The following is a 22,217-nucleotide window of genomic DNA, read 5'->3' on the forward strand; positions in this document are numbered from 1 at the left end:
TTTCTTTTTCCTTACCTTTGGAGGATAGGTCCGTGAATTTATACAGAGGTCGTCAGTGTCCTGCTGGAAACACTTTGAGGGAACTCGGTTTGTGTGTAGGAGGCGGTATTCAGCAGTCATATACACCGGAGATTATAAACGCTTCACGGCGCTCGGAGGAAGGATTCGGAGACTGACGTCAGAGGCGGAAACACGCCGAGGGAAGCCGAAAGCCTCTGAAAGGCACCACGTGACCTGTTCCGCCACTGAATTTCCAAATACAAACGAGATTTATAGGACAAAAGTCCTTTTTCTGTTGTGCAAGCAAAGGCTACACACACACACGATCAAGAGTAAAAAAATAATATTTAGAGAAAATGAAATTAAATCATGATGTGTATAAGGAACAATATATGTAATCTCACAATGTGAGATATGTACCTTGTATGTACAACTGTAAAAAGGTTATACACAGTGTATATGCAGATGATATGTACAGTACAGACCAAAAGTTTGGACACACCTTCTCATTCAAAGAGTTTTCTTTATTTTCATGACTATGAAAATTGTAGATTCACAATGAAGGCATCAAAACTATGAATTAACACATGTGGAATTATATACATAACAAAAAGTGTGAAACAACTGAAAAATGTCATATTCTTGGTTCTTCAAAGTAGCCACCTTTTGCTTTGATTACTGCTTTGCACACTCTCGGCATTCTCTTGATGAGCTTCAAGAGGTAGTCACCTGAAATGGTCTTCCAACAGTCTTGAAGGAGTTCCCAGAGATGCTTAGCACTTGTTGGCCCTTTTGCCTTCACTCTGCGGTCCAGCTCACCCCTAAACCATCTCGATTGGGTTCAGGTCCGGTGACTGTGAAGGCCAGGTCATCTGGCGCAGAACCCCATCACTCTCCTTCTTGGTCAAATAGCCCTTACACAGCCTGGAGGTGTGTTTGGGGTCATTGTCCTGTTGAAAAATAAATGATGGTCCAACTAAACGCAAACCGGATGGAATAGCATGCCGCTGCAAGATGCTTTGGTAGCCATGCTGGTTTAGTATGCCTTAAATTTTAAATAAATCCCCAACAGTGTCACCAGCAAAGCACCCCCACACCATCACACCTCCTCCTCCATGCTTCACGGTGGGAACCAGGCATGTAGAGTCCATCCGTTCACCTTTTCTGCGTCGCACAAAGACACGGTGGTTGGAACCAAAGATCTCAAATTTGGACTCATCAGACCAAAGCACAGATTTCCACTGGTCTAATGTCCATTCCTTGTGTTCTTTAGCCCAAACAAGTCTCTTCTGCTTGTTGCCTTTCTTTAGCAGTGGTTTCCTAGCAGATATTCTACCATGAAGGCCTGATTCACACAGTCTCCTCTTAACAGTTGTTGTAGAGATGTGTCTGCTGCTAGAACTCTGTTTGCCATTGACCTGGTCTCTAATCTGAGCTGCTGTTAAGCTGCGATTTCTGAGGCTGGTGACTCATGGATGAACTTATCCTCCGCAGCAGAGGTGACTCTTGGTCTTTCTTTCCTGGGGCGTTCCGCATGTGAGCCAGTTTCTTTGTAGCGCTTTATGGTTTTTGTGACTGCACTTGGGGACACTTTCAAAGTTTTCCCAATTTTTCAGATTGACTGACCTTCATTTCTTAAAGTAATGATGGCCACTCGTTTTTCTGTACTTAGCTGCTTTTTTCTTGCCATAATACAAATTTTAACAGTCTATTCAGTAGGACTATCAGCTGTGTATCCACCTGACTTCTGCACAACACAACTGATAGTCCCAACCCCATTTATAAGGCAAGAAATCACACTTATTAAACCTGACAGGGCACACCTGTGAAGTGAAAACCATTTCAGGTGACTACCTCTTGAAGCTCATCAAGAGAATGCCAATAGTGTGCAAAGCAGTATACAAAGCAAAAGGTGGCTACTTTGAAGAACCTACAATATGACATATTTTCAGTTGTTTCACACTTTTTTGTTATGTATATAATTCCACATGTGTTAATTCATAGTTTTGATGCCTTCAGTGTGACTCTACAATTTTCATAGTCATGAAAATAAAGAAAACTCTTTGAATGAGAAGGTGTGTCCAAACTTTTGGTCTGTACTGTACATATGTAAAAGTTAATCTATAATCACATTGCTTATACTGCACAATGCTACTATTAGCACTTCTGTTTGATGTTAAACTGCATGTACCTGTAGTATGCAATGACAATAAAGTTGTATCCATCTGTCTGTCTGACTATTTCGACTATCCAGAATAGACAAAACTGAATTGTTGGTCATCCTAGGTGATTAATCTCCAGGTCAGGATTTCAGAATAACTATACAAAACTCTCAGATTTGCCTTTCAGTCACAGCTTGCAACCTTGGGGTAACCATAGACAATCATCTGTCCTTTTCATCACATGTTGCTAACACACCACAGATGCTTGCCTAGAAAAAAAGCCAAAAATGGACCAACATCTTTTCGCCTCAGAGACCTCATCACTCCTCGCACTGCACCTCGCTTCCTGAGATCATCTATCACTGCTCGACTGGTCCCACCTTCTCTCATGGTAAGAGTTAAGTATACTTCAAGGCTCTTCTCTGTTCTGGCACAGAGGTGATGGAATGAACTTCTCCTACATATCCGATCAGGGGAGTCACCGGCTATCTTCAAGCGACAGGGTGAAGACCTACCGCTTCCTGAAACACTTAAACCGTTTTGCTTGACTTTGTTTTTAACCTGACTCATAAATCAGCTGCTCATGAGATACAGGCCATTTTGAAGAAGTTACTTAAACTTCTAAGGACCTATATCCCACTATGGGCCCTTGAGCAAGACCCTTAACCCCCTTTGCTCTGTATCATGGCTGATTCCCCCCCCCCCAGTTTCAGTGACCAGTGTAGCCTTAGATTCCTGTCCCTGACTGATAAAAGTGGACCCTGATGTGCTCCTCTCCTATTGTGAGCCATCCACATCAATGTTCGGTGTGTTGTGTGTTCTTTTCTTTTCAATTAATTTGCTTTTCTGTAGCATTCATGTCAGTTCAAACCATCCTGGCCCTATTCCTCTTCCTATTCCATCTACAAGGTGTTCCTGGCTGATGCTTACTTTATTTTTAGTTTTGTGTGTGTGTGTGTGTGTGTACACTAGAGACTCTCAAATTCTCAGTAGATCAGGAGTTTCTGAAATATTCAAACCAGCTCATCTGCCACTAACAGCCATACCACAGTCAATATCACATTTTCCCCATTTCTAATGAATGATATTAACATGAACTGAAGCTTTTGGCTGCTTTCTGCATGATTTTCAATCTCAGAATGCGTTCCTATTAAAATATTGTCTTATAAAGACAATATATACAACTTGTTTCAGACTCTCAACATCATACACTCAAAACACACACCCAACATTATAGCGTCGCAGAAGTATAACATTTTAGTAGGAGCACGTAGACTACACCATACTACTGTGAAAGGAAACTTTATGCGCGATTTTGAAGAATCTGGCAACACGCGGGATCTCGTGTGTCACAAAGTCACGCGAGATCAAATGCTCCGCGGCCCTGCTCGCCTGCACTACCAGCTGCAGATCAGCAGTCACAGGATCAGGTATATTTAAGTGACATTCCCTACTGTAACACGATTTATGCGAGATCGTATTAATAGCATGAGAAATGTTCGGGGTTTCTGTGGATTAGAAGTGTACAGTTAGTGATAATCGGATCAGGCGAGAGAAGACGCTTGCGTTTGCCTGTGGAGGCTCCAGTGTTGTGGTCTGGGCCTCAATCCTTAATTGTGTCTTCTCATTGGATTACTAAATCCAACCACAGTACTTCCTTCCTTCCTTCTTTTAGAACGATCAGTTTCTTTTTAATTTTGTGTGTGTTTTATTGTTTCCAGTATTGTGATTGTTATATTATTAGGATGGTACTTATAATCAGGTATAATGTAATGTAATATAATAAGGTATACCTATTACTTCTAGGAAATCTTACAGCCTTGTCTGTTGTGGGGGAAAAAAATTTCATATCTCTGTTCTAACTAAATGTCTCTCTAGATCTTGAGCAGAAGGCAGCAAGTAATTTTATGAACCAGATCCCCTGTTGTATTTATTTATTTTTCAAGACCCCCAATGATGAGTTATGCTGAAAAGCCTGAGGACATAACTCGAGAGGAATGGATGGAAAAGCTCAACAACGTCCACGTTCAGCGGGCAGACATGAATCGACTTATTATGAATTATCTGGTGACAGGTACTTGGTTATTTTTGTTTATTTTTGATCATTTGCTGTTGGTTGATTCTGAATAGCTCGGCCCCTGTACATTTTAACTCGTGTTTGTTCTTTTCTGCTCTAGAGGGTTTTAAGGAGGCAGCAGAGAAGTTCAGACTGGAATCAGGAATCGAGCCAAGTGTTGACCTGGACTCACTAGATGAGAGGATAAAGATCAGGGAGATGATTCTGAAGGGCCAGATTCAGGAGGCCATCGCACTGATTAACAATCTGCATCCTGAGCTTCTTGATACTAATCGCTACCTGTACTTCCATCTCCAGGTTAAAAAAATAAATAAATGGGAGGGCTAATCTTATCTTCAGACTTTCACTAATGACACTGCTTTTACAATGAAATCACTATAGATAGGCATCCAAAATGCCAATAACAGTAAAACTAATACACACCAATAAGCCATAACATTAAAACCCCTCACCCTGATAATGTGTTGGCCCCTCTGGTTTTGGCAAAACATCTCTGGCTTCCACATCAACGTTACTCAGATCCTTGCTGCTTTTTCCTGCTTCCAGCACGTCAACTTCAAGAACTGACCGTTCATATGCTAGCTTTTGTATCCCACCCCTTGACAGGTGCTGCTGTTTTGCGATCATCAAATGTTACATCACCTCTCAGTGGTTTTAATGTTATGGCTGATTGGGTTTTAGTAATCGTTTCGTTTACACATTCTAAGACGTGGACTGTGCGTGTGTATGCGTAAAAATGAAAACACCACCTTCTGTTCTGTTGTCTGTTCCCGTGTGCAGCAGCAGCACCTGATCGAGTTAATTCGGCTGCGGGAAACCGAGGCGGCACTGGAGTTTGCACAGACACAGCTGGCCGAGCAGGGCGAGGAGAGCAGAGAGTGTCTGTCTGAGATGGAGCGTACGCTGGCACTGCTGGCCTTCGATAACCCCGAGGAGTCACCGTTTGGAGATCTCCTCAACATGATGCAGAGACAGAAGGTGACGTTTAAAAAATGTACTTAAAATCTTTGGTTTAATCTTTTCCATGATTATAAATAAGCGCAGATCCTATGCAACGTGTAGAAAAGCAACGAATCTCTCCAATAAATACTTGTATAAATAGCCAAAACAATTCTGTACACATGATGTCCATTAGCATTTAATTTTAATTTTTTTGCTAAATAAATGTATTTCTCTCCGGCCTGTTGAATTTATTCTGCAGTTGAATTCTTCCCTGGTTTGAGACCTCCTGGCAAGGCTGTGATTAAATATAATTTTTTTTAAATGCATTTTTAATAAAAAGAAATACAATTATTTAAGCGCACACACACTGGTCTAGTGGTTAGGATGCGGCGCTCTCACCGCTGCGGCCCGGGTTTGATTCCAGGTCAGGGAACCAACCGCAGCCATTAGGGTTGCACAAGCCAGTGCAAGGTCCCAAGCCCGGATAAAAAGGGGAGGGTTGCGTTAGGAAGGGCATCCAGCGTAAAAACGTGCCAAATCGAACATGCGGATCATGAATACGGATGATCCGCTGTGGCGAACCCTGATGGGCGAAGCCAAAAGAATTTAAGCGCACACGCCCTTAAATAAACGGCAATACAAGTCAAACAAACAAACCAACAATCGATTATTGCTGTTTTCTTAGTTTCTTTTTAGTCTTCTGCTTGACGACATTTTAAGTGTGCACATACTCTTATGTGTTTCTGCTGGGATTTGAAATCTTTTTCTTTGAAAGAAATCACTGATTTCTCTACTTGTGTGTATTAACAGGTATGGAGTGAAGTAAACCAAGCAGTCCTAGATTACGAGAACCGAGAGTCGACACCCAAACTGGCAAAACTCCTAAAACTTCTGTTGTGGGCTCAGAATGAACTGGACCAGAAGAAGGTCAAGTACCCTAAAATGACTGATCTGAGCAAGGGCACAATCGAGGACCCCAAATAGAGAGGAAAACAAGAGCTGCTCAGTGTTACCGGTGTGGGAAATAAAATTGACTTTTTTTTTTTTTTTTGCCTCCACTTTCACTATTTATATTCAGTCAGTGACTGATTGTTTTGTTTTTGTTAAACATACTTAAAATTGATATTGCTTATCAGAGACTTTTTTGCATTAAATGGGTTGTGCAAATGGAAATGTTTGTATTTTAAATCTATGGCCAAAACGGGAAAGTTTTTAAATACGGAGGACAATGCTATTTGTTTTGAATTGAATTGACTTTAAGCCATTGTGTTTTGAACAAGAACCTCTGTTCTGTCTGCTTTGTCAACAAACATTCAGAAATGTAGATTGTTCTCTGGATCTAATGCCAGATCATTGTGCTCGGTTATGTGTAACATACAGGTTTTCCTACCTCATCTGTGGATGTGTCCACTCTCGTGTGAAACATTTCAACAGGACAGATGAAACAGGACTGTAAAGGACTGTAATTATCGCGAACGATTTTGTAAAATGTATTAGTATTATAGAGGACCATTTGCTTTGTGAAGATTCTCATGTTCATTATGATGTCTTCTGCTTACCCTGTTCACATGGTATGATTATTATTATTATTTTTTAGAGTTCACTAAGATCTCCGATGCTTTACATAGATATTAAATACTTTTTTAAGTTCTTGTGTGTGTCTAAAGATTCTCAGTCATCCAGGTGTTGTTATCTTGAAGTAATGTCAATTGGACTTCTATTTGGTTAGGTTTAGTCTGTGGAAGCTTCTCAGATGGGTAGTGAAACATTTCGACCTAACCACATAGAAGTCCAGCTGACAAGTTCCTCTATATTTGTGGTTATTGTTAGTATTATACTTTAGCTTTAGATCCTACAGGGCAAGGCAATGCAGATGAGAGCTAATCACGTTAGGACGATAAGGAAAGAACCACAGATGGCTTGTATGATGCTGATCAGCAGCAACACAACCTCCAGGACATGGACACCGCCAATGCAGCACATCCGGCAGCGACCTGCTGTTATTTAGCTTTAAAACACATGGGTCTGTTCTCTGCGCTGTCGTGAAGTGAAAGGTGATCTTGTCGATCGAGATGATTTTTTGACATCCTCAAGTCATTCGAGGAAGGAACAAAGTCGGAGTGTTGCAATGAAACAGAGTAAAACATACGGCTATTGGTTACTCAGAGATTTTGAGCGGTTTGGTTGTTTTGGTCAAAAGGGGCTGAGTCACGTTACTTCCTGGTTTAAGGGCTGGAGTGACTGCGTGGCTGAAAGAGAGAGCGAGAAAAAAACCCGCTGACACGTGGATTATCAGTAACCAGGAAAAGCGAGAGTAACGCTTTGGACATCTCAGGGGGCAAAACGAAATTAGCCCAAGTGTGTGTGTGTGTGTGTGTGTGTGTTTCTATTTTTTTTTTTTTGCGGTTCACGACTCAAGAGGCTGATCAACCCTTTAGAGATGATGTTCCTGCGATCTAAGAGGGAGACTACTTTAACGCCTTTTTGTCTTGTCGCACCGACCAACTAAATTCGGCAAGACCTCAAGGAGGAAAAGGGACGTCCAGAAGAAAGCGAAGCGAACTTCTTGTTGAATGGCAATTCTACAAAAACATGGCAAGAACTCCAGTCCAGACCTGGCCGGTGATAAAGACAGTGCGGTGGACAATTTCGAAGGAGTTGTACATCAGAAAAAGTGGACCGAGTCAAATCAGAACTGGTCCAGGTGAGTGAGACATTGAATGAGTGCGCTCGCTGATTTGGTGCTTCAGTCCCAATTTGATCAATTTCTCCCTATTTAGGTTCCCTGGATAGGGTTTGGTATGATTAATGATTATGGGACGCTTTTAGTGTACTTTGTGTCAAATGTGCCGGTTTGGGATTGTAACAGTTTCTGCTCTGAAGGAGACAAAGTGTTGAGAAGAACTCCCTTACAAACACATCAACTTAGTAATTTATTACAACGAAAATTTGTTTTACACAAAGCATATCGAATAAAATAATATATAGAATGTTATTACTCATCTTGTCTAAAGTTTCTGTCGATATACTACAACTCACACAACTTGCACACTTGTGTGGCATCATGGCAGGTCTGTGAGGTGGGGAGAAGTAGATTCCCACAGAATAAAACACAAAAAACACAAATACCATTTATTGATATATAATAGTGCATGTATGTTAGAGTTTGAATATATAAAATTGTATTCCTGAGGCCAGGTGGCTCAGTTTTTGTGAAACTGAAGCCTGCCTGAAAATAAAATGCAGTTTGGAGCAGAGTCTTTTGGACAGGTGTGTAAATCTAAAAGTGCAATATCATAATCATAGTTGAGCCTGTAAAGAAATAAAGGCATATCTTATAGTATATTTAAAGTGACTACTGGTAACTGCATTGAATTGTAATAAAAAAAAGACACATTAGAAGGCATGACTTTTAAAACTTATATTTATCTCTCTCTAGTGTTCAGTAGTGTCTCAGTCCAATACACAAACCTAAGGTGTAGTTTAAAATGACAAGCAATCAGTGACAATATTTTTGAAATATGTGCCACAGGAAATATCAGATTCCTTAGATTCCTGATCCTGCCACAGTACCGATCCTCATCCTGTTCTCTCTGTACAGGCCGGTAGCGCGGATATGGACGGCGGTGCTGCTGTTGGGGACGTGTCTGCTGTACTGCGCTCGTGTAGCCATGCCTATCTGCTCCGTGAGCATGGCAGAGCGCTTTGGCTGGTCCAAGAGGGAGTCAGGCATGGTGCTTGGCAGCTTCTTCTGGGGCTACTGCTTCACTCAGGTCCTCGGAGGCTACATCAGTGACAGGTCAGCATAGTGGGGGGAACCGCTTTTTTTTTCTCCCCCATGTAAGTCCAAAGTCTGAATGAGAACTATTTAAACTTTGGGGTGACCATGAGGAAAGTGTGACATTATGTGACACAGAAACCGATCTGGCTCACTGCTTGGTGACATGATGTCAGCCTGATTTACATGTTCATGCAAAATAGGGTCTGGAAAAAGCTACTCCAAGCTATTAAAAAATTTGCACAAAAAAATAAGTCTTGTATTCTTGCATACAGTCATTATTTTGAAGAATAAATGACAGATTTTATAGCTTTATAGATTTAAGCAGAATTTGACACGGCTCTCTAAATAGAAATGTATATCGGATGGCGTAAACACATATATTTAATCTAATATTTTGTGTAATGTTGCATCAATCCTTGTAACAGTGCATAAGTCTTAAGTAGGATTTATTCCAATTTCAGTCATTTCCAGGACTGTGTGTAGATTTCCAACATCCAGTAACTCTTGCTGCTTAGAGTTCATGGCTCTTGTTTGTGTTGTTTTAAATAGGGTGGGAGGAGAAAAAGTGATGTTGCTGTCTGCTACAGCATGGGGAGCCATGACAGCATTTACGCCCATCCTGGCCCACTTCTGCTCCCAGCCTATCGTCTCCATGACCGTGTCCCGCTTCCTCATGGGCCTCCTGCAGGGTGAGTGATTCCACCACAGATACTTAAAATTTTTTAAGAATCATTTTAATGTCTTCAGGGAAAGTTGGACATCTAATTTGGCTCCTCAAAGTCACGGAGGTGCAGTGGCTTTAAATTTGCACTCAGCAGAGTGTAAGCTTTATTTGCGATCTCTGTTATCAGAAGCGTTAATTCTTCACAGCTTAGAAAAGTATAATAAAATCAAATGGCGTCTAATCAAAATGACCAGTTGTCAGTCAACAACAGAAGATTGCCCTGCAAATCATTTTGTCTGTAAAACAGGGTTGCTTTTGGGGCATTAATGAGTAAGATTGCTTTATTTCCTTCGTTCCCTGAGAATGCATCAGTGTTACCGTTGTCTGAGGCTGGAAGAAGTAGGCATTAAATGCATTTTATAGACTGCATTTTATGTTTTATGTCTTTGCTATGCAAGTATTGTGGCTCCAGTTGCTCGCTCGCATTTGATTGATTTTTGTTGTCAGTGAACACATTAAGCATCTGGACTAGCACTTTGGACTCAGGAGTTAATGCAGTCTCCTAAATCTCTGTTCATGTTATTCCTGTCTCTTCTCCAGGTGTTCACTACCCGTCTTTGGCTAGTCTGTGCTCCCAGAAAGTGGTGGAAAGCGAGCGCGGTTTCCTCATGAGCACTGTAGGGAGTGGCTCGTATTTGGGGTGAGTCATATAGGATGCCATTTACACTACAATTAGCAATACATGCTAGTTTTTCGGTGTAGTAACTAACCCATCTAAAACAATTTTTATACTACATATAGCTGACACTGACTTAAATTTGCTTTTAAGATAAGGGGTGGAGTATGTTTATCTTTGAATTAGCCAATAAGCAAATACACACATGGTATAACACGATTCGAGACATTCGAATCATTTAATTAAAGCAAACTTTTTACCTTCCGTGTGTAATTTGTTTAACAGGGTTATACAATGAAAGGATTACTCTATCTAGCTGATGCAACATCTTGTGAAGAAATCAAATGTTTGTTGTTTAGGAAAGGTCTTTTATACATTAAAGGAATATGTAGATGAATCCATCATAGTAATTTTGCTACGTTTTCTAGATTACTTTAATAATGTTTTAAGCAATTTGTATAAATAGTTGAAACACGATATCAGCAAAAGTTTGCGGACACCTGATCATAAAACTCGTCTGTGCTTTTTGAACTTTCCATTCCACAATTGGTCCTCATTTCTTGTTATAGTAACCTCTACTTTTCTGGAAAGATTTTTCACTAGAATTTGGAGCATGGCTTTGGAGGTTTGCACTCATTCAGCCACAAAGGCATTGTTAAATGCAGTGATGTAGTGTGAGGAGGCCTGGGGTGCAGTCAGTGTTCTAATTTTTCCAAGAGATGTTCATTACAATACAACACTCAAGATCTTCCACTGCAACCCATGTAAAACACATCTTCATGGAGCTGGCTTTTTGCACAGCTGCATTGATGGAACCTGTTTGGGTCTCCTAGTTTAAGTGAAATGAGAATTAAATGATACTGCATCCAAAGTACAACTGAATGCTTCCAAATTTGTTGTAACAGTTTAGGGAAGAAGCAGATATGACTGGAATGATATGACTCCATATAGTGTATAATGTAAAATGCTGTGTCAGGTGGAAGTGTACATTATTTTTCTGTTCCTTTATAATTGTTCAAAATAATGCAAACTTAAATTAAAACTATGCACAAGTTGGTTAATAAAGTTGGTTATTAAAGAGGAACTGTTGTATTAAACCAAATATGTTTTGCAGGACTTTGGTGATTGGAGGAGTAGGCTCACTCACGCTGGACCTGTATGGCTGGGAGAGTGTGTTCTACATCTCAGGCCTTCTGTCATTGCTTTGGGCTTACTGTATGTGGAAATACCTGCTCAAAGGAGAAGGTAAGGTTTGATTACACTAGAATAAATGATGAATTACAAGACTTTAACAAATCAGGTCATGGTAGCTAAACAGGGTAAATATAAAAATTTAAAGATTAAATTACAAGTTGTTCTTTAACAACATTTTATGAAACAGTTCCTTATATTTGACATGATGGAAGCATGATGTCTGAAATTGCAAAAAGTTAACAATAATGTAAAGTACATTACAACCTGCGTTGTGAGCTATTACCAACATTCAGATTTATTCCAATGTATTTTTTATATATTTGTCTTTTTTTTAAATAAACGATATTACCATTTTTATTTAAAGGAATTTTCTTTCAGACACATTTGAATGTTAATGCATCTATAATTTTCTGCTTCTATAAGCAAAAAAAAAAAAATGTAAATAAAAAATTTGCCTCAGAGCTACAATGCTTTTGTAAAATATGACCCATGTGGTTTCTTAATCAATAAAAAGGAGCTTGTCTTTACACAAGCTTTAATAGAATGTTGTAAAGGCTGTGCAATGCACTAGAAGATTCAGAATCCACATTTTTTTTTATTTAAGTAAGTTTTTTTTACATTGCAATGCCTGAAATGATATTGGAAAACATGAGTAAATGAAATGTGCAGGGGTGTAGTGCAGTCAGAACTGGATTTTTATCACCACAATGCATCTGCACACATTAACCGAAGAGTTTTTACTCAGAAACGCAGACATGTGGCGTGGTTATTACATTGAATTTCACAGATCTCACTGCATGGAACTTCCTTTAATTCTGAGACTAATGACACCAAGTTTCACTACCGTGGAAGAAATCCAGGAAAAATCACAGGAGGCTCTAGACATGATGCCAGATGATGAAACATTTCCAAGAATGGCAGAAATGCTAGGACAGGTGTATCACATCACAATTAGAATATTTGATAGGGTATTAAAAAAGAAATGCTGTTTGTTTTTATAACATTTCCCCTGATATTTTCTGGACCCCTTCGCTTGTAATGTATTTTGTAAAAATCTGCGATAAAACCCTTTTTATTGTATTAGAAGTTTGGAAAGTTATTTCTCCAAGTAAAATAGGAAATCAGTGAACAACCTAAAAGTAATTTAGTTAATAAAAAGGAAAAAAAAACCTTATTCATGAAGTGTTTTTGAAAATGTGGTGTTGTACACACTTTACTTTAAATATTGGTGTGATCCACGTTACTTTGCTCCAATGTCACTCTGCTGCTTTTTGTTTTATGTACAAACATAAGGGTCAGACAAAATACACTGTGGTTATCTCTTCTGTGTCTACAAACATATGTATTTCTACCCTAACCTGGATAGAGCGCATATAGACTATGCCGTGGATGAAGGAAACAGCCTTTTTTTAAATGTAGCTATTAAACTAGAACAAATAGTCAATAAAGAAGTTACCCGAGTAAATGAAATACATGCAGGTGGGTACTGAGATGAGATCCTGGATTAAGCCTTTTATTGGTGAGACAGTTTATTAAAATTATATGATTTTTGAGCTGAATCTAATCTTTTTCAGTTGTCAGGTTACGGGTTAATGATTGATACTGTTGTATGTGTTCAGGCCCCATCATTACACTGGAATCACTGGGCAGCGCTGGAACTCAGTCCAAACTGTCCAGACGGAACTGGCTGCGTCTCTTCAGGCAACCAGCTGTGTGGTGAGATAAGAACCTGCACAATGACTGAGAAATGAAGCGTGTGTGTGAGAGTGAAAGAGAGAGAGAGAGAGAGAAGAGAGTGAAGTTCAGTCATTTAAAAGCCAAACATAAGCGTCTGTAATGACATAAATGCCTGGTTGTTTTCCACCTTGTGTCTATTTACTTATGACCCTGAGCAATAAAAATCCCTTCTGCAAAATTTACATTAGCTATGCTAACACACTGCTCCATTAGATACAGATGGTAATTATCCATTTGTCTTAAAGGCTTGAGCTGGGCAAGAGATCACGGATTGGTTGTTCTTAAAATATGCAGAATTAACATTATATCAGTATTGCAACTTTATTAACGATCCTTGATTATGATTTTTTTTTTTTGCACAACTTGGTAAACCATTCTTTCTTGACAGAGTAACGGTGGTCTATATCTTACTGAACATGAAATCCCACCGCAACTGAAAATCAAATCTAAGTTTGGCGGAGTGAAGGGTTACTGCTGGGAAGGCTTTCACTATCTTCACTTAGTCTAGGTGTTTTTAATCACTTACAGTTTTTGACCCACTTCTATTTAACTTTTACTAAAACCCGATCTAATGAAACTTCTTGGCTGTTGTTGCTGAGTTAGGAAGCGTGCGCAAAGAACCAACGCGTGATGTTCATATAACAAAGCTTTATACGTATAACAAGACAAAATTTTATAATTATACTTGTTATAACAAAACGTACTTAAAGCAGGGCGTTCGTAAACCGAGATTCCACTGTGTGTGTGTGTGTTTGTGTATCTATCTTCTATCTATCTATCTATCTATCTATCTATCTATCTATCTATCTATCTATCTATCTATCTATCTATCTATCTATCTATATATATATATATATATATATATATATATATATATATATATATATATATATATATATATACATATACACACACACACACACACACACACACACACACGAACCCGAATATTCCGGAAATATTCGGACGTTTTTTAAATTTGAATAAAAATCAAAACCAAATCACATGAGCCAATATTTTGTTTACAATAGACTATAGAGAACATATGTTTCAACTTCCTGAAACACTTAAATAAGCACTTTCCAAGTTTGCCTTGTAGAATTCAAGAGTTATATTTATATGAAGTTTGTAATCTTGTGTACCAGTGTAGATTTATTTATTGCTAGAGACTCAAAGCACTTTTGTACGTCACTCTGGATAAGGGCGTCTGCTAAATGCTGTAAATGTAAACTGAGAAGTTTTACACTTTTATGCACAAAATGAGCTCATTTCAATTTTGATGCGTGCTAAAGGTCTCAAAAAGGTTGGCACAGGGGCATGTTTACTATGGTGTAGCATCTCCTCTTCTTTTCAAAACAGTTTAAAGACGTCTGGGCATTGAGGTTATGAGTTTCTGGAGTTTTTTCTTTTGGAATTTGGTCCCATTCTTGCCTGATATCGGTTTCCAGCTGCTGAAGTGTTCTTGGTTGTCTTTGGCATCTTTTAATGATGCGCCGAACGTTCTAAGCATAAAAATATAATTTTTCAGTTTAAATATTTATGTTCTCTATGTTCTACTGGGAGTAAAATATCAGCTCATATAATTTGAAAGGTTTTTTTTTTTATTAAAATTTTAATTTTTTTAAAAAAATGACCGAACATTTCTGGAATTTGGGTTGTGTGTGTGTAGAATATATTAAATATAACATATATTAGTATTAACTATAACATATAAAGTATTTTTGAGTGTTTTGTGGTTGAATTTTGAAATGCCGAGGAATATTGGGTTACTTGGTGAAAAATAAAAACAGTGCCATCTATAGCATATAGTGCAAACAGCAAACAGTGCCATATACTGCACAGTTATTTTATTTAAAACAAATACTGTCCTTAAATATAAACTTCTATAGATGGTGCTGTTGCTGTGTTTTATGTCTGTATACTTTAAAATCTAAAAAAAAGCTTCATAAACAAAAGTTCAAACGTTTAAAAAATAAGGACACATTTTTACTGCCTTCTTTGCTCATATTTCTCAAATGTGTCAGTTTTATTGAAAGGCCTTGTATTAGCTTTAGATTAATCAGCATACAGACTTATTCACTTGTTAAATTGAAACACTGACTGTGCAGGTTAATGCTTGTTACTATTGGTATTTTTTGAAAATCACAATAAAACATAAATTAAAATTAAACCAAATTATCAGTGAAAATCTCCCAGTGTTGAATCAGATGTGAAACATTTGGATATCACAGTTTCATGATATGAACGAAAACATTACTAGTGATTTACCGTGAATAAAAGTAAGCTTGACATAATTTATTTGGTTTTGAATCAATTAAATCTCTCTCTCTCTCTCTCTCTCTCTCTCTCTCTCTCTCTCTCTCTCTCTCCTCCACAAAACCTCTGTATGTGTGGCTGTTCTCTTAGTGCGGTCATTATTACACACCTGTGCACTGCTAGCACCTTCTTCACCCTGTTGTCATGGCTGCCAACTTTTTTCAAGGACACCTTTCCAAATTCCAAGGTAAACCATATTGCCCTGAGGGTGTGTGTGTGTGTGTGTGTGTGTGTGTGTGTGTGTGTGTGTGTGTGTGTGTGTGTGTGTGTGTGGTAACAGCACTTTTATACAATTCCAAATAATGGCCTGTATCTAACATTTAATGGGGAAATTGCACTGAAAATGGTGTGTTCGATGTATGTGTATGATGTGTATGTATGTATATGTGTGTGTATATATATATATATATATATATATATATATATATATATATATATATATATATATATATATGACAGAATGCGTTACTGCAAGATTTTTTTTGTGACAGAAAAAAAAAGCATTTTTAACAAAAGAATAAAAAAATTCACAGTAAATTCATGTTCTTTTACGCTTCTCTTGATTTGCTTACGTCAGTACAATAGAAACCCACCTGCTCCTTTACCTGATATAATTATATAAAAACATATGCTTGTGGAATTTATTGATCAGATTTAATCACAATCAGCTCCAGTAGTATATTTTGTTGGTGAGTTTCTATTTCGGAAAAAAAAAAAAGATGATTTTTCCAGTCCTATATTAAATGTGCGTTTTATATCACATTCCAGCAGAGGGTGCTGTCATATCACTGCTTAAGATTTGAGTTTCTTAATGTTGCATGTTGTAAGTTACATGGTTCTGTGAAGATTTGAGAATTAGATGTTCTCAGATTTCAGGAGAAGCTAAGCTGTGAACTCTTGGACACATGGAGACTCTTTTTTTTTTTTTTTAAGCCCAAACTAAAACTTTTATAAATGTGTGTGTCTACAGGGTTGGATATTTAATGTGATCCCGTGGCTTGTGGCTATTCCCTCCTCACTATTCAGTGGCTGCTTGTCTGATCACCTCATCAGTCAGGGTATGAAGTTGTATGCACACACACACACACACACACACACACTTGCTCGCTCGCTCTTGCTTTCTTTCTCTCTCTCTCTCTCTCTCTCTCTCTCTCAATCTTTCTCTCTTTCTCTCTCATTCTCAATCTTTCTCTCTTTCGCACTTGCATAGTTTTTGGTAGGATGAGTATAAATCATAACCATTATGTTTAATTCCATCAGAAATGTGCCTTGTAATTAGCTTTACATTTGCAAGTTGTCTGACTGTGACTGAGAGACTTTTCAATAATGCTTGAATGCTGATTGACTTTTACTATGCTGTAAATGTTGAATTTAAAGGCCTCATAAACCTGTCTCATCCTATAAAAAAGAACTCTCTCTGCACTTTTCTGTATGTTTTTGCTTCTCTAGTCCTGGAGAAACAAATTCCAATGTATAGAAGCTATGCAGAGAATGATAATTAAACCCAACTAGACAAGACTTGACTTTATGTCTGTGTTCCTTGTAGGGTTTGATATTGCTTCAGTGAGAAAGTTGATGCAGGTAGGGTTCACACTCTCTGGTATTTACATTTATGAAATAGTCCAGAGATGGTCTTATAATATTTGTATCTTTTGATTCTCTCTCTTTCTCAGTTCTTTTCCATGGGTGTATCCAGTGTGTTCACACTGTTTCTGTGTGGCACCACTACCTTCCCCATGGCTGTGGCCTTTGTGTCTGCTACTATGGGCCTGACCACCTTCAGTCACAGGTAACGCTAATAGTTCCACTATCAGGGTCTTATCCAAAGTTGAGTTGTATACCGCAGTCATTGTCACATTTCTACTCGCAGTTTTGTTGAATGAAGCTGGAAAATGGGCATGTGTTAAATGCATAAATATGACAATAATAAATAGTAGTGTCCATCTAGTATTTTTTTGAGGACAAAGGAGCCTGCATTTTTTTCAGAATACCTCTAACTATTGCAGATGGGTGCTTTGTCTGCTTATCCTTGACAATTTCATCATTTTTTTTCATCAGTAATTTGACTATTGAAAATAGGGAATTTAATGCATTTTTAATGCAACAATAACCAAAAAACATTAATAGGATGTGCTAAATATATATAAATATATATATATAGCACATCCTATGAATGTTTTTTGGTTATTATATATTATATATATATATATATATATATATATATATATATATATATATATATATATAAAGTAATACTGTATAATGTGCAATATAAGCAGGACGGAAGGTGTATTATTGAATCCAAACAATAGTGTATCATAAAATTAGAAGCATATAATAGTTTAGATTAGGTTCATACATTTTCTCTCGCTTTTATCGTTTTGTTTTCCGTTGATGATTTGATTGTTTTTTTTTTTTCCCTATGCTTAAAGGTAAAAGTTTATAACGATGCTATTAGAAATAGTCTCAGATGCCTTTCAAGAAAACTCTGGCAACCCTGGAGCCATGACCCACACGCAGTTGATTTGCATAAATTGGACGTTGCACCCAGATGATGAATTAAAGGAGTAGCATAACTTAAATACAAATAAATTTCCCCACATACATATTGATGAAACCTTTTTTTCATTCAGTTGCCAACTCGTTTTATGAACCATAATGCCTGTAAGATGAGTGTTTTACTATTTAATGTTTGCATGACAGAGCGTCCTTTTTTATTTTTTATTTTTTTCTTTCAGCGGCGTATCCGTTAATGTTCAGGATCTTGCCCCATCATGTGCTGGTGCTCTTTTTGGTATGTGCCGTCTTCTTTCACACAGCTGTTAGAGTTTATAATAGCGTCCATAGAAATAAGCATGTGCTGTTGTAAGTAATATGCTTGTTTGTGTGTTCTAGGTGTGATGAACACTTGCGGTGCATTTTCAGGTAATTTTCAGCCATTCGAAAAATCTCTCACCCATCAGCTTGATTTTAATTTGTATTTTTTTTAAGTTAAAAGACAGCAGCTGGAAAGAACTAGGGTTGCATTAAACCTGACAAGCAAGGTATAGATTTTGTATGTAATTTCAAATTATTAAATCAAATGATTAAAATCCTATTTAGCTTAGTGAACAGGATCAGCAGTCTATACTACATGTTAGGAAATTGTGTATGTGTGTGTAACTGTGTAATTTAGAAGTGTGTGTGTGTGTGTGTGTCTCAACAGGAGTGATCATGGTGTATCTCTCGGGCTATCTAATCGAGACCACAGGGTCATGGGCGTCGGTTTTCGCCCTCATCACCGTAGTGAACCTTTTAGGTTTAGGAATGTTCCTGGCCTATGCCGAGGCACGCAGGGTCGACATCGAAGCCATGAAGGGGCGCTATCACAACATACACATCTGAGCAAGCAGAACCTGAACAATACTGATTGTTTTGATGGATGGGTTCTGCAGACTGAGAAACTACATACTTTGCGGGGACAATCTGCACTATCATTTCCATTCCTCCCAGCAGGCCTTTGGTGAATTCTGGCAGCACTGGCCTTCAATGTTGAGAAGCCAGAAAACACCAGTATTTCAGTATTAGCTTTTTTTTCTCGAGTGTCTCGCAGTTATAAGAGGACAAGTTACTGAAACCATGAAGATTGTTGGCTAAACTGTAGTCTATTATAAAGTAAAATGCTATACAACGATTGAAAATCTAATATAACGAGTGCACATGATCAGTATAAAGTTGTGTAGTCACTGACTTCTGTTCCTTTCATCATTCGTTGTGTAATTGTTGTTGAGCAGGTTGGCTTGACAAATCTTAGGCCTTATCTCATTGTGATAATTATTGTGGTTTCCCCTTTCGTGTTTTCCATTGCTTTCCGTTCGCTTTCGATTCATTTCATAAAGAGGCCAAAGACAATCTTGAGAATTTGTAAAATGTATATTATGAATATTGGATGAAACCCTTAATCATTCCCATGTTTTAACATTCCATGATGTACATCTCCTGCTTTATTATGTTGGTTTTTTTCCCATCAAGTACCAAAGCTTTTACAAGCTGCTTCTGTGAGGTAGTTGATGTATAAGTTGAGCACTTAATGATGAGGGTTGATGTTTCTAGGGGAGAAAATGGGGGCGGTTCTACTTAGTCTTACAGCACAGGGTGGATAGAGAGAGGGACAGGTTCTTCTATTAGGATAGAAAGAGAGGTTACAGTTTACAGGTTAATTTAAAAGAATGTTAAGATTTCCGTTTTCTTTTTTCTTATTGTTTACAGTCATTTAAATTTTGCAAGAATTCAGCAGATTTTGTCATTCAAAGAGTAGGCAAAGAAAAAATGAAGTGCAGAGCTGAGCACTTTGGCAGTGAAGTGTCTTGGCCAAGTGGTCCAACTGTGTTTCAGTGGAACTCTAGGAATGAGAAACTCTCAAACTTTTGGCCACTAGTACATACCCACCACTTAATATTGGTAAATGTGCATTTGTTTATGGGTTGGAAAGAAAGTGTGTATGGATCGCATTGATTTGAAACTTCTTATTGTGAGAACTGTGAATGTAACTTTCCTTTAGTGATGAAAAAATGGTTTAGAATACGTATATTTTGTATTCTGATCAAATGTATTTATTATTGTGGTTAGCAGCAGATCTTTAAACGTATCCTGCAAATCATGAATTCATGTAAATCATGAATTATCAGGTGAATTGCTTTTTTGGATACGTCAACCCGTTTTAATTAAGATTAAATTTGACTTGTATACAAAAGTTATAATTATTTAAGTGATTTAATAGGACATGCTGAATAAGCTAGTGTATAGAGGCTTTATTGCTACTTCACACCTTATAAAGAAACAGCTTCAAGCGAAACATTTTTACAATATTGTTTATTGCAGCGAAGATTGCGCACAAATACGTTAATTGTATTCACAAAGGATTTCACATGCAGTTTTTTGTTCTTTTTCAAAATAGTAATATACGCCTGCAATTTTGTTCAGCTGAATTTCCAAAACCTACGTGCAGTGTAACTATTTCTGTCTTTGCCAAATTATTTGTCATGTCTTGTACTGCGCTTTTGTTACTGCTTATATTAAATATTGTCCTTATACTTGGGAGTCCAAAATAATGACCCACCATTTGCCTGTAAAATGTAGTTTATCACACATTTAATTCATGTCCATATTGTGAGAAGATTTGAATCCGCATTGTGTAACGCATCGTCATCCTGGCCGATCAAATGCAGTTTTCTGAAACTGAAAATGTTGAGATTATCTTTGAACATACATATACAAACACACATATATATATATATATATATATATATATATATATATATGAAATAAAGAAATGTAGAAATGCAATATTCTCCTGCTTTAGAGAACATGCTGTTTGTAAACCCTTTCGAAAAATAAAACTCTATTTTATCAAAGTATTTTTTCAGCATGAATTCTTCACAAGTGATCTTAATAAATTGTAAAATGTTTAATATTCACCACACAGAGGCAGTAGAGAGCTACGTTTCTCTCTCAACAGTTCATTAAAAGTTCAGCTACATATAAAAGTTCGTAAAGAAAGCATGCGAATCAGCCAATCATGTCCTGGCACATGCATGATGTCATCTCAGCCATATCAGAAGCTTCACATCCTATGTAGCACTTACCCCATAGAACAATGTACAATCAGTGTGAGCATGAACGGACATGCAGGTCTCTCCCCCCCCTCTCTGGACGTATGTTGTGGCACCATATGGCAGACCGCTGTGTGCCATGCTGGTGAGCTGGCAGCGGGTGCGTGTGCCACAGGCCAGGCGTCAGTCACCCCTCTCATGGGACCCGCTCAGGTTAGCATGGAGACAGATGGCCCTGCCCGTTACCGTAACGCTGGGCAGGGGGAGGTGAGATCAGCAGCCCAGGGTGACATGGAGTGGGCAAACCTGTGTCATAACCCAAGATGAGAATCAGTGACTGGCACCAGGACCAGATTCTGATCCATGTATGATTCCAAGCTATATATATATATATATTTTTTTTTTTAATTAGGCTGCTGGTTTTATTATAATTGCTGACAATTTCTTTGGAAAACATGCAAAAATTAATGGTTCTAGACATTTTTAAACAGTCACACATTGTCACTATTCTCTTCTTGTAGCAGCTACTGAAAAGCACATAGGAATCCTAATCATCAAAGAGCAATTAAAGCTGCATTGTGTGAAAGTTAGCAAGAACTAGCTAATCACAGAGAACAAAATGATTCATATCCATCACTAGACCTCACCACGAAGCTGCTCTACTGAAACACGTACACTTTTGCAACCACACACTGGAGAACATAGCACCATGTAAAATGCACAACATTGACAAATGTTTGTGGACAACTGGCAAATCCTACTTAAAATTCGCTTTTGTATTAACCTAAACTCTTCTTGGGAAGACTTTTCACAAAATTTTGGATTGTGGCTGCTCCTTTAGCTACACAAGCATTACTGAACTTACACACTGATGAAGGTGATGAGGCATGGGGCACTGTCATTGCTTTATACCAGTGCTCTGTGTCAAAGCTGTTGAGGTCGGAGCTCTGTGCAGGCCACTTGAGTTTTTTCACATCAGGTATTGTTAACCATGTCTTTATCTTGAACAGGTTTTGTCTCCTTAGTTCCTAAAAAGGTCAATCTTATTGCTATTTTAGATAACTGTGTGTGGCAACT

At 38.0% G+C, this 22,217-nt stretch overlaps 3 protein-coding genes across 5 annotated transcripts in view; 2 read left to right on the top strand and 1 right to left on the bottom strand.

The window, feature by feature from the left end:
- dnajc5ab (DnaJ (Hsp40) homolog, subfamily C, member 5ab) overlaps positions 1 to 190 on the bottom strand; it is a 22,328-nt gene extending 22,138 nt beyond the window's left edge. The window contains exon 1 of one of the 2 annotated variants that reach the window (XM_046869884.1): positions 16 to 190. The gene's annotated coding sequence lies outside the window, so the exon portion shown is untranslated. The remainder of the gene's footprint in view (positions 1 to 15) is intronic. The other variant, XM_046869883.1, reaches the window with a different exon arrangement.
- A 3,275-nt stretch (positions 191 to 3,465) lies between these two features.
- gid8b (GID complex subunit 8 homolog b (S. cerevisiae)) lies at positions 3,466 to 6,227 on the top strand. 2 transcript variants are annotated; one of them, XM_046869798.1, is made up of 5 exons: positions 3,466 to 3,592; positions 4,109 to 4,236; positions 4,340 to 4,536; positions 5,020 to 5,217; positions 5,992 to 6,227. In XM_046869798.1, the coding sequence occupies exons 1-5, from the start codon at positions 3,468 to 3,470 to the stop codon at positions 6,163 to 6,165; spliced, it is 822 nt and encodes a 273-aa protein (XP_046725754.1). In that variant the 5' UTR covers positions 3,466 to 3,467; the 3' UTR covers positions 6,166 to 6,227. The 2 variants fall into 2 exon arrangements, with proteins under 2 accessions (XP_046725754.1, XP_046725756.1); XM_046869800.1 differs by lacking the exon at positions 3,466 to 3,592 and adding an exon at positions 3,673 to 3,812.
- Positions 6,228 to 7,069: 842 nt separating this feature from the next.
- Positions 7,070 to 20,942, top strand: slc17a9b (solute carrier family 17 member 9b). The gene is made up of 13 exons (XM_046869797.1): positions 7,070 to 7,885; positions 8,783 to 8,980; positions 9,512 to 9,651; positions 10,227 to 10,326; positions 11,417 to 11,547; positions 13,116 to 13,212; positions 15,640 to 15,736; positions 16,520 to 16,607; positions 17,096 to 17,130; positions 17,223 to 17,338; positions 18,288 to 18,343; positions 18,445 to 18,474; positions 18,755 to 20,942. Exons 1-13 carry the CDS (start codon positions 7,755 to 7,757, stop codon positions 18,931 to 18,933), a joined length of 1,398 nt encoding a protein of 465 aa, XP_046725753.1. The 5' UTR covers positions 7,070 to 7,754; the 3' UTR covers positions 18,934 to 20,942.
- The last annotated feature ends 1,275 nt before the right edge of the window (positions 20,943 to 22,217 follow it).

The sequence above is a fragment of the Silurus meridionalis genome, chromosome 16, assembly GCF_014805685.1.
Source record: "Silurus meridionalis isolate SWU-2019-XX chromosome 16, ASM1480568v1, whole genome shotgun sequence".
Taxonomy (NCBI): Eukaryota; Metazoa; Chordata; class Actinopteri; order Siluriformes; family Siluridae; genus Silurus; species Silurus meridionalis.